A 14,952-nucleotide genomic window follows, 5' to 3' on the forward strand; every position below is an offset into this window, starting at 1 on the left:
AGTATTTCATCACACTCTTGATTTGTACCTTGTGGACAGACTTTGAGGATTCAGATGAGTTGCTCACTGCAACTTTCATTCCTGCTGTTGTATCCACTGTATTTTCAGTCTAAAGCTGTTCAGTTCTTGCTGTATTTGAACATGGACTGCCTCAGTACCTGAGAGTCAGAAGTGGTATTGAACATTGTATCATCATCAGTGAACACGCCCACTTCTGACCTTATAATAGAGGGAAGTTCATTGAAGAAGCAGCTGGAAATGGGCCGAGGATACCATCTGAGGAATTCCAATGGACATGTCCTGGAACTGAGATGACTGACCCCCACTATTTAGGAAATGTTTACATCGGGAAGAACAAAGAAAGACAGAGGGAAGCGGGGTAGAGAGGGAAGGTAAGGTGAGATGCAAGTGCTTTGTTTTAACAGTGTCACCTTGGCTGCCAAATGCAGCGTGACTGACAACTGGACAACCACTGTTCGGAAGAAGGGTCCGCACCCGGAACGTCAGCCTTCCGGCTCCTCTGATGCTGCCTGACCCACGCTGTGTTATCTGTGACTAGCATCGGCAGTTCCTACCACCTCCGGGACAGCCACGGTGCAGCGCTCGTTTTTGCAGCTCGGTTCTCTCGAGAAGGCGGGAGCGAGATCTGGGCACCGTGCCCGCGCGCCGACCGCGCGCTTCACTGGATGGAAGGGAAACATTGCCAATGTAGCGCATGCCGGAAGCCGTGCGCGTCAACGCCTGGGCTCATGTCACCAATACAGAAGCCGGAAACCCAGTCAGAACCGTGAGGGAGCTACAGTATATACGGAGAGCTGAACAAACCACTTACAACATATTCACACTGACGCACTGACTGAAAGCTGTCAGGTAAGTAGCATGTGTATTAAACAAGAGCGGAGACATTTGAGGAGTTATCGTTTTTGAATGCAAAAATGGAAGATGCTGGAAAAGCTCAGCAGGTCTGGCAGCATCTGTGAGGAGAAACCACAGTTAGTGTTTCGGGTCCGGTGGCCCTTCCTCAGAACCTTCCTGAGTTCTGAGGAAGGGTCACCGGAACCGAAACATTAATTTTGGTTTCTCCTCACAGATGCTGCCAGACCTGCTGAGCTTTTCCAGCAACTTCTGATTTTGTCTCTGATTTAAAGCATTCGTAGTTCTTTTGGGTTTTATTATTATTTCGGATGATTTGGACGACATTAGTTGTGTTCTTGTTACGAAAGGGTCGCTTTGGTGACATTTTATCTGGATTGTAGACATTGGTCAGTGCCGTCCTTCGCGCTGGAAATGCGAGTGCAGAGAGCTTCCCTTACATTCGTACCAATTTTTTCCCACCTTTCTCCAACCGGGGGAGATGGGGATCTGGAAGTAATTAATAACCGCAATAACTTTGCGGGTAAACTATTTCGAAACAATGGAGCGGGCACTGACTTGATATGACTTAATAAGTGAATTTTATAACATGCTGGGTAGTTTAGAATATAAGTAGAGCTGCAATTCGGCTGAGAGAAATAGCCCAGAAGCTGTATGTGCAAATAAGTATGAAAGAACTTTTTTTTGCCTGTATGACGTGCAAAGAAGAGCGTTTGTAGCTGTTTCCAAAACCATGCGACACAACCCCATCTTTCTCCAGGGTGGTGTTTCACTCCCGGTCATCCTGTCTTAAATCATGATGCTAATCTGTATTTTTGAGCAGCAGGTATCTTGTCATTAAAGAGTAATTTCGGCCCGATGCGACTTACTCGGAATATTTACTGACTGGTGCGTGACGTTCATTGTCAGAGGGAAATCCCTTGAGTGATCACACTTTTCAACTGTGTGGTAGGAATGACTCAATTGGGTCAACTTTCTGTTTGTGTGCTGATTTTTAGCTTTTGACTGTGGAAATGCCTAACTAAATCTAAAATGCTAAGACACACAACAATTTTAGCAGCCTTCAGAATGTGGTTCGTATTTCAAGTGTAGACAAAACATAAAAAATGAATCTTGAAAGATACGTTATGTTTTTTAGAACTTTCAGGCTTTGAAAAGGGGTCTGTTACTGAAGTGAATTTATTTTCCTCATGACGGAAACTGATGAACTTGCTATCAGTTTTCTACATATTCTCTGTATTTTGTGAAAGGGACACTGAATCAAGTCGTAAATAACAAAGTAATTCGATTTGTGCAGTCTTTTTTACCTACCCAACAACATAAATAAGGATTGGTATGGTGGTGTCAGAGATAATACCATTAGCATTGTATTAATCAAACAATACAGACTTTAATATTACAAATGCTTTTACCTGTGCATTTTTGTACCCAGGATTTTGACCCAAGTAATGCAAGATGTGGAAACCCTAAAGCTATTCAATTTCAGTTCATATTTTTGATGTCACCATAGGATATGCATGCATAAACCATCCATCCAGACTCCTTAAATTAAAATGTATTGGTTGGTATTGCAACAATGGCTTATGTCTGGCAATATATATGAAAGGACTAACTACAATTAGCTGAACTTGGAAAAAATTGAGGTTAACATCAGCAGAGAAAATTAAGAGTAGTGCGAAGTATGAACACAGGGAAAGTCTCCTCAGTACTTTTAAATGCAGACTGTAAAATGATGGAGAGACTTTAACTTAAAATCAATTCAAAATGAAAAAGTGGGAAAGTATTGCAAGTTTGAAAGTGTAACTTATTTAATTGCAAATCTTGAGGATATAAAAAGAATCTAATGAAACAAAACCAGAAATTTCTGGAGGAACTCGGTAGGTTTGGCCATATCAGTGGAGAGAAAGCAGAGTTAATGTTTTAAGTCCGGTGACCCTTCTTTTGAGGGAAAGCAGATTTAACATTTCAAGTCCAATTAGGGACAGTGTTTGTGTTGAAAGGGAATGATAATGAGGTCGAACTATGTAAAGTGGCATGTTTTTGATCAATATCACTGAGGTCAGCCTGTCGATGAAAAATTAGTGGGCCACTAGTCACATTCTGTCAATTAGAGTTCCTACCCATTATTTCGGCCCATTCTTTTCTATTCAGTTGTAGTCAGATAACTACTTGCAATGACTGCTTTTCCTATTTTCTCTCAATGCTTCTGGTGTCCAAAATGTGCTAATTAGGTGGATTAGCCATGCTGAATTACCCAATGTGAGGGACGTGTAGGTTAGGTGCATTAGCTATGAGAAATGCTGGTTTGCGGGGATCACTCTCTGTGGAATGCTGTTTGGAGGGTTGGTGTTGACCCTTTGGGCCAAATAGCCTGTTCCAACACTCTGGGGTTCTGTGATTCTACTTCTGGTGATCATCAACAGTTTCTGCTTAGCTCCTGGTGTTTGGCAAAATCTGTGTTGAGCCTGAACTTTGTACCAACTTTATTTATGACTTAGGTGATGGAACAGAAAGTCACAATCAAATTTACTGAAGGTACAAAGATGGGCAGTATTATACATAGAAGAAAAATAGTACAAAATGATATTAATAGATTAAGTGGGCAAAACTGTAGGAAACAGGTTTCATTGTAGGCAGACAAGAGGTCACTCATTTTGTACTTAAAATCAACAAATCAGGCAAGTTACTAAAAGTGAAAAGCTAGAATCACTGGATGTTGAGGCCCAAATATACAGATTATTAAAATATTATGCATGGATTCAAAAATGATCAAAAAGACTAATGGAGTAACGTAGGGCTGCATGACAGGGAGTAGAAGTGATGCTGCAATTGTGCAAAACTCTGGTTATATTACATTAGGACTATTTTGAGTAGTTTTCAACACTGCGCCTTAGAGAGAATATATTGGTTTTGGAGGTGTGCAGCACAGATTTACCAGAATGAAAACTGGACTCTGAGGTTTAAATTAGGAGGAGAGATTGGTCAAACTAGGTTCAATTTTTAGGTGGATCATGCTTTACCATGAACGGTTGTCAATGTGAATCATACACCCTGTTTCTGTCCACAGATGATGTCTAGGCTGTTGAGTATTTCCAGCATCTTCTGGTTTTATTTCAGATTTTTCAGCATCTCCAGGTTTTGGTTTTGTGGCAAACAGTATAGGACTATTGGTGTCAGATTATTTGAGGAAGAATCATTTATTTTCATTTGTTCAGCTAACTTTTTGATTTGTTTTTAATATTAGTGTTCAATTCTTTTTCTTTACATGCTTAATATTAAATTTGTGGGTAAGAAAAGGTAGTTTATTTTGATGAATGAGGTGCTATTGAGAGTCACTTCTTGTTGATCTTAATGTCACTGAGGATATAACAGAGACACAGCGTGTGAAGACTAATAGATTTAGAGAAGTGATTACCCAGCAGGATCAGTCTGATAGATGGTTGACTATTAGGAAATTGAAGATCTTCCCGATGTCCCCTGTGACTACTCCTCTCTTAAACTGAAATTCCATTTTGAAAGAGAGAGTCTTGCAGAGGAAAACGGAAGTAAAAGTCGGTATATTCACTGAGCTAGGAGGTTTGATAGCAGACGTCTCGTCCCCTTACAAGGTGACATCCTCAGTGCTGTGGAGCCTCCTGCGAAGTGCTGTTTTCTTGTGCTGGGTCGAATTTATGTGGTCTGGTTTTTGCTGCTTCCGATAGGTGCTGGTTCTGGTTGTGTGTCGTGATGGTTGGTATGCCACATTGAATTCAATGTGTTTGTTGATGGAGTTTGTGGATGAATGCCAATCCTCCAAGAATTCTTGGCGAACACACCAATATCTACATCCAGCGCCCAAATTACAAATCTTCACTCAAATCTGGAAAAAAGAATATCTTGGGCACTAAGAATGAATCTTACGTTAAGTCGGGTTTGTCAAGATTTAAACACTTATTTATTAGGGGCACAGACAGGAGATTCTGCAGCAGTGAGTGTGAATCTAGGATGGTATGTTGCTTTCCTGGTTCCCGGTTTAAGGATGTCTCAACACGTTTGAAGTGTTTTTAAAGAGAGTATTTTTAAAGAGCGTAAGAAGCTGAATGTTGTTGTGTAGAATGGTAGGAATGGTATAGTTAGGGAAAGGGTTGAGGCTTTCCAGAGTGAATTTAAGAGATTCGGTAGAAGGTTAAAAAACAGAACCTCAGAAGTAGTACTCTGATTTACTTCTGGTGCCAAGTCCCAATGAGGGAAGGGATAAAGGGAAGAGCAGATAAATCAATTGCTGAAGAGGTGGTGCAATGTGCAGGGATTCGGTTTCTTGGATCAATTTGGATCTCTCCTGGGACAGAAAAGAGATCCTCAGCCAGAATGGGTTTCGCCTGAACGGTAAAGACACGAATATTCTGGTTGAGAGATTTGTTTGCTCTATTCTGGGAGGCTGTAAACTTTTGGCGGGTGGGAGGGGGCCTCCTCAGTAACTGAGGAGAAAGAAAGATGAGGATGGTTCGGAATCAGGAAAGAGCAAATTAATTAGAAAAGACAGACAAGAGCAGGTCAGAGAATGAAGTAACTCTGAAAAGTTAAATTACATTTATTTCAATGCAAGAGGTCTTACAAATAAGGTTGATTAACTTAGAGCACGTTGGGAACATGTCATTTGTAGCTATTACAGAAACCAGACGGATGGACAATACTCTCTGATGAAGGGTCCAGGCCCGAAACGTCAGCTTTTGTGCTCCTGAGATGCTGCTTGGCCTGCTGTGTTCATCCAGCCTCACATTTTATTATCTTAGGATGGACAAGACTGACAGCTCAATGTTCCAGGTTTTAGATATTATGGAAAGGATAGAAAGGGAGGCAAGAGAGGGGAAGAGGTGGCGTTTTTAATTAAGGAAATCATTACTACTGTAATTGAGAGAAGATATTTCTGAGGGATTATTTATTGAAAATATATGGGTTGAAATTAGAAACAAGAAAGGGATGATCACCTTGATGGTTTTGTACTGTAGGCCCCCCATACTCAGAGGAAAAATGAGAAGCAAATATGAAGAGAGTTGTTGTAGTAGGGGATTTTAATTTTTCCAAACATTGAGGTGGCTAATGTTGTGCCGTTGTTTAAGAAAGGCTGTAAGGAGAAGTTGGAAACTATAGACCTGTGAGTCTGACATTGGAGAGGCAAGGATAGAGTAGGGATAGTCAGCATGGCTTTTTTGGAGGAAGACTGTGTCACACAAACTTGATAGAGTTTTTTAATAAAGTAACCAAAAAGATTGAGGGCAGAGCACTAGACATTGTTTACTTAGACTTTATTGAAGCCTTTGATAATGATCTGTATGGCAGATTAATTAGTAAAGTTAGATCACATGGGATTCAGGGTAAGCTTGCCAATTGGATACAAAATTGGCTTTATGGTAGGAAACAGAGGGTGGTGGTGGAGGGTTGTTTTTTCAGACTGGAGGCCTGTGACCAGTGGCGTTACACAGAGATCGGTGCTTGGCCCACTTTTGTTTGTCATTTATATAAATGACTTTGGATGAGAATATAGGAGGCAAGATTAATAAATTTGCAGATGACACCAAAATTGGTGCTATAGTGGACAGCAAAGAAAGTTATCTAAGATTACAAAAAGATCTTGGTCAGTTGGGTCAATGGACTGAGGACAGCAGATGGAGTTTAATTTGGATAACTGTGAGGTACTCCATTTTGGTAAAACCAACAAGGGCATGATTTGTACAATTAATTGTAGGACCCTGGGTAGTGTTGTCAAGCAGAGAGTCTTGTGGTTCAGGTGCATTATTCTTTGAAATTTGCTTCCATTTAGCACGCTTGTCTTCATTACTCAGACCTTTTGAGAATAGTAGTTGGGACCTCATGTTAACATTGAACACAACGTTGGTGAAGTCTAGTCTTGAGCACTGTTTATTGTTCTGGTAGTCTTGTTTAGGAAGGATATTATTAAATTGGAAAGGGTTCCAAACAAATTTACCAGGAAGGTGCCAGGAATGGAAAGTTTCAGATATAAAAATAGATTGGAAAGACTGCTCTTTTCTCACTAGAATATAGGAAATTGAGGAGTGACCTTTACAGAGGTTTATAAATCCATGAAGGGCATAGATAAGGTGAATGACACGGTTTTTATTTTCCCTAGGGTGGGTGAGTTCAAGACAAGGGGACATATTTTAAAGGTGAGAGGAGAGAGATTTAAAAAGGACATCGGGCTAAATTTTTTTATACAGAAAGTGATTTGTGTGTGGAAAGAATTTCCAGAGGACATGGTGGATGCAGGTATAGTTACAATGTTTAGAAGACCTTTGGTTAAGTACACAAATTGGAAAGGTTTAGAGGGATTTGGGCCAAATGCAGCGGGTGGGACTAGCTTAGCTTGGGAACGTGGTTGGCGTCAACTGGTTGGACTGAAGGGTCTTTGTCTTTTACTGTGTGATACTAAAACTCTGACTGTATACCCTGGAATCCATAATAATAGTTTTTGTTGGTCTGTAATGTTTTGTTTGTTCAGTTTAATGGACTTATCTATTGACGGCTTTTTGATGGGTGGTATCTGGCACACAAATGCACACGGGGGCGAAAGAAGAAGTGGAATGTGTAAAGATTTGAGGCTGTCAACAGGTGATGGTAGTGGTGGGGGTTTAAGTGATTTTTAAGGAAATTAAAAACAGTGGAAGATAAGGACAGGTAAAAGATGCACTGTTAGAGAAACAAATGCAGAGATTTCTGGAGAAACTTCACAGGTCTGGCAATATCTATGGGGAGAGAAACAGAGTTAGATGTGACATTCTTCAGAACAGGCTAAAGAGATTGTTTTTTTTCTGAGGAATAGTATAAAATTGATGGGTGAGATGACAATAGCATTGAAGAATGTCATGAAGGGAATGACAAGGGAAGGCACTGGACAATGTCAATAGATGTGAAGCTGGAAAAGCAGGGCAGGTCAGATAGCATCTGAGGAGCAGGAAAGTCAATGTTTCAGGCTGAAACCCTTCGCCAAGACTGGCCTTCGATGATAGATGCTGAAAGAGGCAGATTTCCAAGCAATATAGAAGAATATGTGTCCTTCAAATGGTAATGAAAGCCTCAGATGTAAACTTGCCATTTCAATCCAAAATAAAGCAACTCTCACTTCGACATTTATATCACATGACCATAATCAAATCACAACACCAGACTCTTGAGATTGTTTGTATTTGCCGATGTCCTGGTATTACACAATGAGGTAGGATTAATAAATGATTTCATAATGAAGGCGCTCCTCGGTAACGGTGACCCGTTGCAGGATTGAATTCTGCCTTCAGTTTTAGGGGTGGAGGAATACATTTTTTTCTTTAATTATATAAGAGAAAATTAGAGCTTATAAAAGTGGAGCTGATTAAAGTGAAATGACAAATGAGATTAAAGAATAGATAAGGAGATCTTTCTAAATAGGCAGAATGGATACATTACAATGAGTAAGAAAAATTCCAAGGGACAGATTCACCAGTCATGGTTGACTACAAATACTAAAGATAGTCTCAAATTTAAAAAATAAGCTCATAAATGTGCAAAGTATGGTAGCATGTCAGAACATTAGATGGAAAGAAAAAAAACACTAAAGAATCTTCAAAAGGCTAATAAGAAGGGAAAATTAGAGAATGAGAGAAGGCTAGTCAGAAATAAAAAAAAACGGACAGTTTCAATAAATATTTTCAAAGAGTTCATAAAGTGAGTGCTGGTCCATCAGGATTTGAGGCTGGAGCATTAATAATGAAAAATAAGGAAATAGAAGATGAAGAGAATAGGTATTTTGTAATAGTCTTCACTCTAAAGGATACATCCCAGAAACCGATAAATCATGAAATGGAAGGGAGGGAGGAACTCACAAAAATTACAATGACTGGAGAAATGATGGACTGAGTGAATTGTTGGAGCTTGCAGAGTCATGATGGACATCTTCTTACAGTTTTAAAAGAAGTGCTCATGAGATTATTGATGCATTCGTCTGAATTTTCTAAAACTCCCTTGATTCAACGATTAGATTAAATTAGAAGATACCAAATGTAATTCACTTATTCAAAACAAAAACTATAGGTCAGATAGCTTATCATAGGGAAAATGATAGAAGCTATGTTTTAAAGAAGTTAATCATAAGTTAAGTAGATAAGTTCAAGGTAATCAGGCAGTGTCAAAATGGTTTTATGAAAGGAAGTTCATGTTTGACCAACCTATTGAAGTTTTTTCTGATGAAGGGTCTAGGCCCGAAACATCAGCTTTTGTGCTCCTAAGATGCTGCTTGGCCTGCTGTGTTCATCCAGCTCCACACTTTGTTACCTTCAGGAGGTAACATCTGTTGTGGATAAAGGAGAACTGGTGAATGTATTGTTCTTTGCATCCAACATCTTCTGGAAATCTATGTCAGATCAAAGGTTATTGCGGAACATCAAAGCTGATGTTGTAGGGGGTAATGTATTAACATGGGTAGAAGATTGGTTGGCTTGAGTTTGAATAAATTGTTGGTAATATGTAGCAAGTGGTGTGCCACAAAAAAATGCTTGTAATTTATATAAATGACTTAGATGAAGAGATGGAAGATATGGTTGCTAAATTTGCTGACAACACAAATATATGTAGGAAGTTAAGTTGTGAAGAGAACACAGGGAGGTGACAATAAGATTAAGTGAATGGACTCTGCAAAATGAAGTACAGTGTGGAGAATGTAAAATTTGTCTGTCTTGGCAGGAAGAATAAAAATAATCTTACCTAAATGAGGAGTGATTGTAGGCATAAAGAAGGATCTGGTTCACATGCATTAATCAGAAAAGGTTATTATTCAGGGATAGCAACTCCATTAGGCGAGATGGTAGAGCATTCCTATTTGTCATGAGGTGATTGAATACAAAACTAAGGACGTAATTCTTCACTTAGACACGCACTGATGGGACTGCATCAGGAGTACTGTAAACAATATTGAACATCTTATTTAAAGAAGGTTATAAATGCACTGGAGGCAGCTCAGACGAAGTTTGCTGGTCAAATACCAGAAATGGACAGGTTGTCTTCGGAGGGTAGGTTGGGTAAGCTAGGCTTATATTCGCTTAAATTCAGAATAGTAGTAGGTGACCTGATGAAATGCATAAGATTCTGAGGGGTCTTGACAGTGGAGATATGGAGAGAATCTAGAACTAAGGGGTCAGTATCTAAAAATCACACATCAACCTTTTGTAACAGAGACAAGGTGATTTTTTTTCACAAAGGGTTGAGAATCTTTGGAATTCACTTCCTGAAAAGGTGGTGGAAGCAGCATCTTGGAATCTTTTCATGGCAAAACTGGGTTGATTCTTGTTTGTCCAGCTGGTGGAAAATGATCAGGTGTTGATGGGAATACAGGTTTGAGCTTACAATCTGATTTCATTGATTGGTGAATCAGATTTAAGGGGCCGAATGGCTGATTCCCTCCTAATTCATATTATATGGACTGGACATGGACTAGTAAATGTAACTTCTCTGAGAATCAGAAGTTTCATTTCTTTTTAAGTCTTTGGTGAAATAATAACTAAAATCCTTGAATTTTTGAGAAGCACAGTTGCAAAAAAGATACTAATTTGACCCTAGATGTTTGTTAGCCCCTCTACTTGTAGACCCGTCAAGACTAATGTTAGGAAACACTTGCAATTGAAGCTGGATCAATTTTTAAAATTAAAACTAAGAGTGTCAGAATTTTAGTTTCCAAAGTTATTAAGGCATCTGGGATAAAGTCTAGTCAATGGAATTATGCTATATTGAACATCATCCAAGATGTCATTGCATGGGAGGACAGGCATGAAGGACTATATGGCCTACTCCTGTTCCTATGTTCCCGTAAAACTAGGTCACAAGCCAGGTGGCTAATGGTGAACAGGCATTCAAGGAGAATAGTGTGGTCCGTTGTATTAATGGCTATATGTCATGATGAAGATGAGATGGAACAGTTTATTTCATTCCAGTTACTATAGGATATCGTTTGACAGTTTGGTAAATGCCATTTAACATCATGACACACATGTTAACCTGTTTTGGAGTGAGTTTTAGGAACGACGGGCATCGTTTTGAAAGATGAGATCACAATCAAGGTTGGAGATGCAATGAAGGTTGGAAATGGGGTGGTACAGTGATTTTCAAGAGAGGAGAGGTCACAGATTCTTTTTGGATGAAAATTTGTAGGGGGGAGAAACTGTTCATGAGCTATCATGGAAGTCATGAGGGATGTTGGGTGACCAGCAGTTTATTTAGGAACACAGTCAAGGGAACAAGTATGGGTCTTATGGATGAGATGAGCCCGGGGAAAGCATGTGTTAGGATAGAAACCTGAGAAGTGCGCAGAGGAACCTCAGAGGACATTGGACCTTGCAGAAGGAAGTGGCAGACTGTTTGCAACCTCAACCTTTTTAACATTGTTCTGATATTTTACTTCATTTTCATAAAAACTGCCTAATTTCACCACTGTAATATAACCTCCTCCCCCTCCTCTGCTCCCCACCCCAAACCAATCTGTTGCTAGAACCTTGTTCCACTGCTCCAGCATGGCTCTTGATGAGCTTATGTAAAGCTCTGCTGTCTTGTCATCCTTGTGTTCAAACAATTTCAAGGATTCATCTATCTCCGAATCCCAACCAGCCCAAAAACCCACAACGACTTTTGTATTCCCCCTGCTCAGACCCCCTTGCGCACCCGTTGCTTCAAGATTCGTAACTGTGCCTTCAGCTTTATAGGCCCTAATCTTTGGAGTTCTCTTCACAACCATCTGTTGCCTCAGACTCTGTCTTCGCTTCCTTGAATCAGTCACTGATTCAAACCTTGCTCGTTCTCAGCAAGCAAAGTGAAAATGAACTGAAATAAGCATATATAACAAAAGCATAATGTAGGCAAAAATTGCACAAAAATTCAGCAGGCCTGGCATTAATGGTGGAGGTAAGTCAGAGTTAATGTTTTAGTCCCTGTGAACCTTCCTCAGAACTGGATGTAAAACATAGACTTGAAGTCATGCAGTATGGAAACAAGCCCTCTGATTCAACCAGTCCATGCCAAACATGATCCCAAACAAAACTAATCCCACCTGCTTGCTTCTGGCTTGTATTCCTCCAAACCTTTCCTATTCATGCTCTTATTCAGTTTTAGATATTGTAATTGTACCCAGATTCACCACTTCCTCAGGAAGTTCATTCCACATGTGAACCACCCTGGGTGTAAAGAATTTGCCCGTTATGTCTTTTAAAAATCTCTTCCCTCTCACCTTAAAAATGTGCCCTCTAAAAATTGCACAACAAATAGTACTTGATTCAACACGGTACAGTTATCAATATCGGAAATTTGTTCAGAATAATGTATATGATGAAAATAGTGAGAAATTTGAACACTCATTTACCAAATCGGGTTAGACTTTCATTTTACCTTCACTGGTGCAAAGCTCCGCACAAGATGAGTGTGCATCAGGAATTGGGCACGCCCACCATTATTTTTAAATCAGTTATTTTCAGATCAAGATACATCAACACTTTTAAAGTTGCAGAAAGTATACCATTCTGGCAGTACGTGATTAAAACAAACCCAAGCCCAGCTTAGAAATGTCAGCGTTTGAGTTTGTGTTTGTGGTTGCATTATATTTTATATTTTGTGGTAAAGTACCTGTAACACTTTCACATGTTCACACCTTTTTTTCCCTTATGAAACTCATAAGATTGTCAGATATTCTGCCTTTTTAAAATAACCTTCCCTCTACTAAAATATTTAGTGACTCTTATTGATTTTTGCCATGCTGTCGTTGCAACAAATCGTATGTTTTGTAATATATTTTTCACAACTATTTATTATGTCCAACAGAAACAATAATTACTCATTATATTTCTTTGTTAGTAAAATGTTCCAAAACATATATTTCAACGAATAATAATTCAGACTGGAGGAACAAGGTATGTAGGGGTATGCGTGGGTGTAGTTATGTAAGTGGGTCCGTTATACATGAGCAGTTGTAGGAAACAGGAAGAAGAAGAGGTATATTATGAGCTCTTTAAATTACTTTAGCAACAATTGAAAATTTTCTTGGCTTTCTTTAAAATGTAATCAGTTTTTTCTTTAATTTCCAGCAATTAGGTTTATTCTGGAATGATTGTTTTTGTTTTTCAAACTTTTTGACAGAATGTCCCAATGGCATCAACTTCATCAACTGGATACACAGCTCCTGGAAAAAGTAGACCAGTTGTATGATGATACATTTCCCATGGAGGTCCGACAGTTCCTAGCACATTGGCTGGAGAATCAGGATTGGTGAGGTCTTTGTTATGTTCACTTGTCTTCGATATCAAGTTTATTTTGCAGTATTGATATAGAGATAAATTAGCTTTATTTCTTAAAATGCACGTATTCATCCTCACTGAGTTTTCTTCTTTAAAGTTGGAATAAAGCCACAATCATGGCATGTCATGATGTGTAAAAAGGCATAGCAGAAGTTCAAATGCTGTAAGTCTCGAAGGAACAAAAATGAAGTTTAGAAGATTGAATAATATCTGTGAAGAGAACACATTTTGCATTGCACCCTACTTCAGATGTGAAAAATGCAAGTTGAACAAACATTTTGACAGAATCATTTAAAAATATAGAGGAAGGGGTAAGATAATGTAGCACTGCATGTATACTGACTTGCTCAAAAGAAAAACTCTTTCGTTCTGAACAAAAGTCTTTATCCAAAACATCTTGTATATATGTTATTGACTGGCAAACTGTGGAGTTTGAATAGGTGTCACACAGCTGCAGGAATGTCACACTGGCAGCAGGGAACAGTTTTAAAATGAACTTGTATTCATTATTGTAATGCAGGGCAACTCGGCAGTCAGTTTTAGCAATGTGAGGTTGGTGGCGGCGGGTGTGAGAATAACAACTAGGGACACAGTTTAGAAATAATTAATAATCAATTAATAAATGGTGGAGCAGACTAGAGGAGCCGAATGGCCTACTGCTGCTCCAGGTTTGATGTTCATGCATAAAATGGAGGCCCTTCAATTGAGTGGCTTGCTTGGCCTTTTCCGAGGGCAATTTTATTTCGAAAGAGTCACCATATTTTTGTAGATCTGGAGTCACCAGATATGAATGATGAACTTCCTTCCCTAAAGGACCTGAGTGAACAAGATTGGTTCTTATGCACCAATTGTCAATAGATCATGGTCACCATTACTAGAGCTTTCAGTTCTAGATTTATTCGGTGAATTTAAATTCCTCCAATTGCAATTTTAACCCATGTCTCCTGAGTGCCAGCCTGGAATTCTGGAATACTCTTCCAGTGTCTCTATACCATCATCTTCCTCTTGCAGAAAGCTTATGTAAAATTTGGTAGCAATATTTTGCTGATGTTCACAGACCATGCCTACATTTTTATGTAGCCACCAGTTGAATCGCTGGTAACTAAAACAAAATAGTGAAAGAAATTGCAAATCAGAATCTTCTTTAAAGATCATTTAACTTTCAATTTTAGAGTTCACCTTCTGTCATTGTAATAATATTCTGACTTTATTTTGAGATTAAGAGCACATGTTTTTCAAGTGATGGCACTGTGGAAGGTTAGTCTTTATTTCGAGCTCACTTTATCTGACCTTTTCTTAGCTCTTGATTATGCTATTAGAGAGCAGTTCAAAGTGCTGGACCAGGGTTATTCAAAGAATTGGATGTGGCCACAGTTATTAGTAATGTCAGGTAAATATCAAGGAAATCTGAAAAGAACAAAAATCTATTGGGCGCATAACTAGGTAGATCTTCATCTGAATACTATTAGCTGCTGAATCATGAACTTATTGGTATGCACAACATCCTCTTTGTAAATAAACTTCTGTAATTCATTTCAGTCTTCAAACGTGTGCTTGTGACTTTTTTGTGAAGAATACAAATTACTAAAGTAATCATAACTAAGTTTAATTTAAAAAATACAAAGCTTTGAATAGTTTAATTCTGTTACCCTGTCATATTCCCTGCTTTGTTTTTTCTTCCTAAGCTAACTTTCCTTCTCGTTTTCATTTTCTAATTTCACAACTAAATTAGTGGCAGCAAGGCTCAAAATACAGGAATTGTGTTGGCTGAGAACTGTCT

General features: G+C 38.9%; 1 protein-coding gene across 1 annotated transcript in view; it reads left to right on the plus strand.

Moving 5' to 3' along the window:
• The first annotated feature begins 766 nt into the window (after nt 1–766).
• The window catches only part of stat4 (signal transducer and activator of transcription 4), a 99,976-nt gene continuing 85,790 nt past the window's right edge, over nt 767–14,952 (plus strand). The window contains exons 1-2 of the mRNA XM_048534935.1: nt 767–870; nt 13,015–13,143. Of these exons, the coding sequence (XP_048390892.1) occupies nt 13,016–13,143 (128 nt within the window). The 5' untranslated portion in view covers nt 767–870; nt 13,015. The remainder of the gene's footprint in view (nt 871–13,014; nt 13,144–14,952) is intronic.

Source organism: Stegostoma tigrinum, chromosome 7 (assembly GCF_030684315.1).
Source record: "Stegostoma tigrinum isolate sSteTig4 chromosome 7, sSteTig4.hap1, whole genome shotgun sequence".
In the NCBI taxonomy this organism is placed as follows: domain Eukaryota; kingdom Metazoa; phylum Chordata; class Chondrichthyes; order Orectolobiformes; family Stegostomatidae; genus Stegostoma; species Stegostoma tigrinum.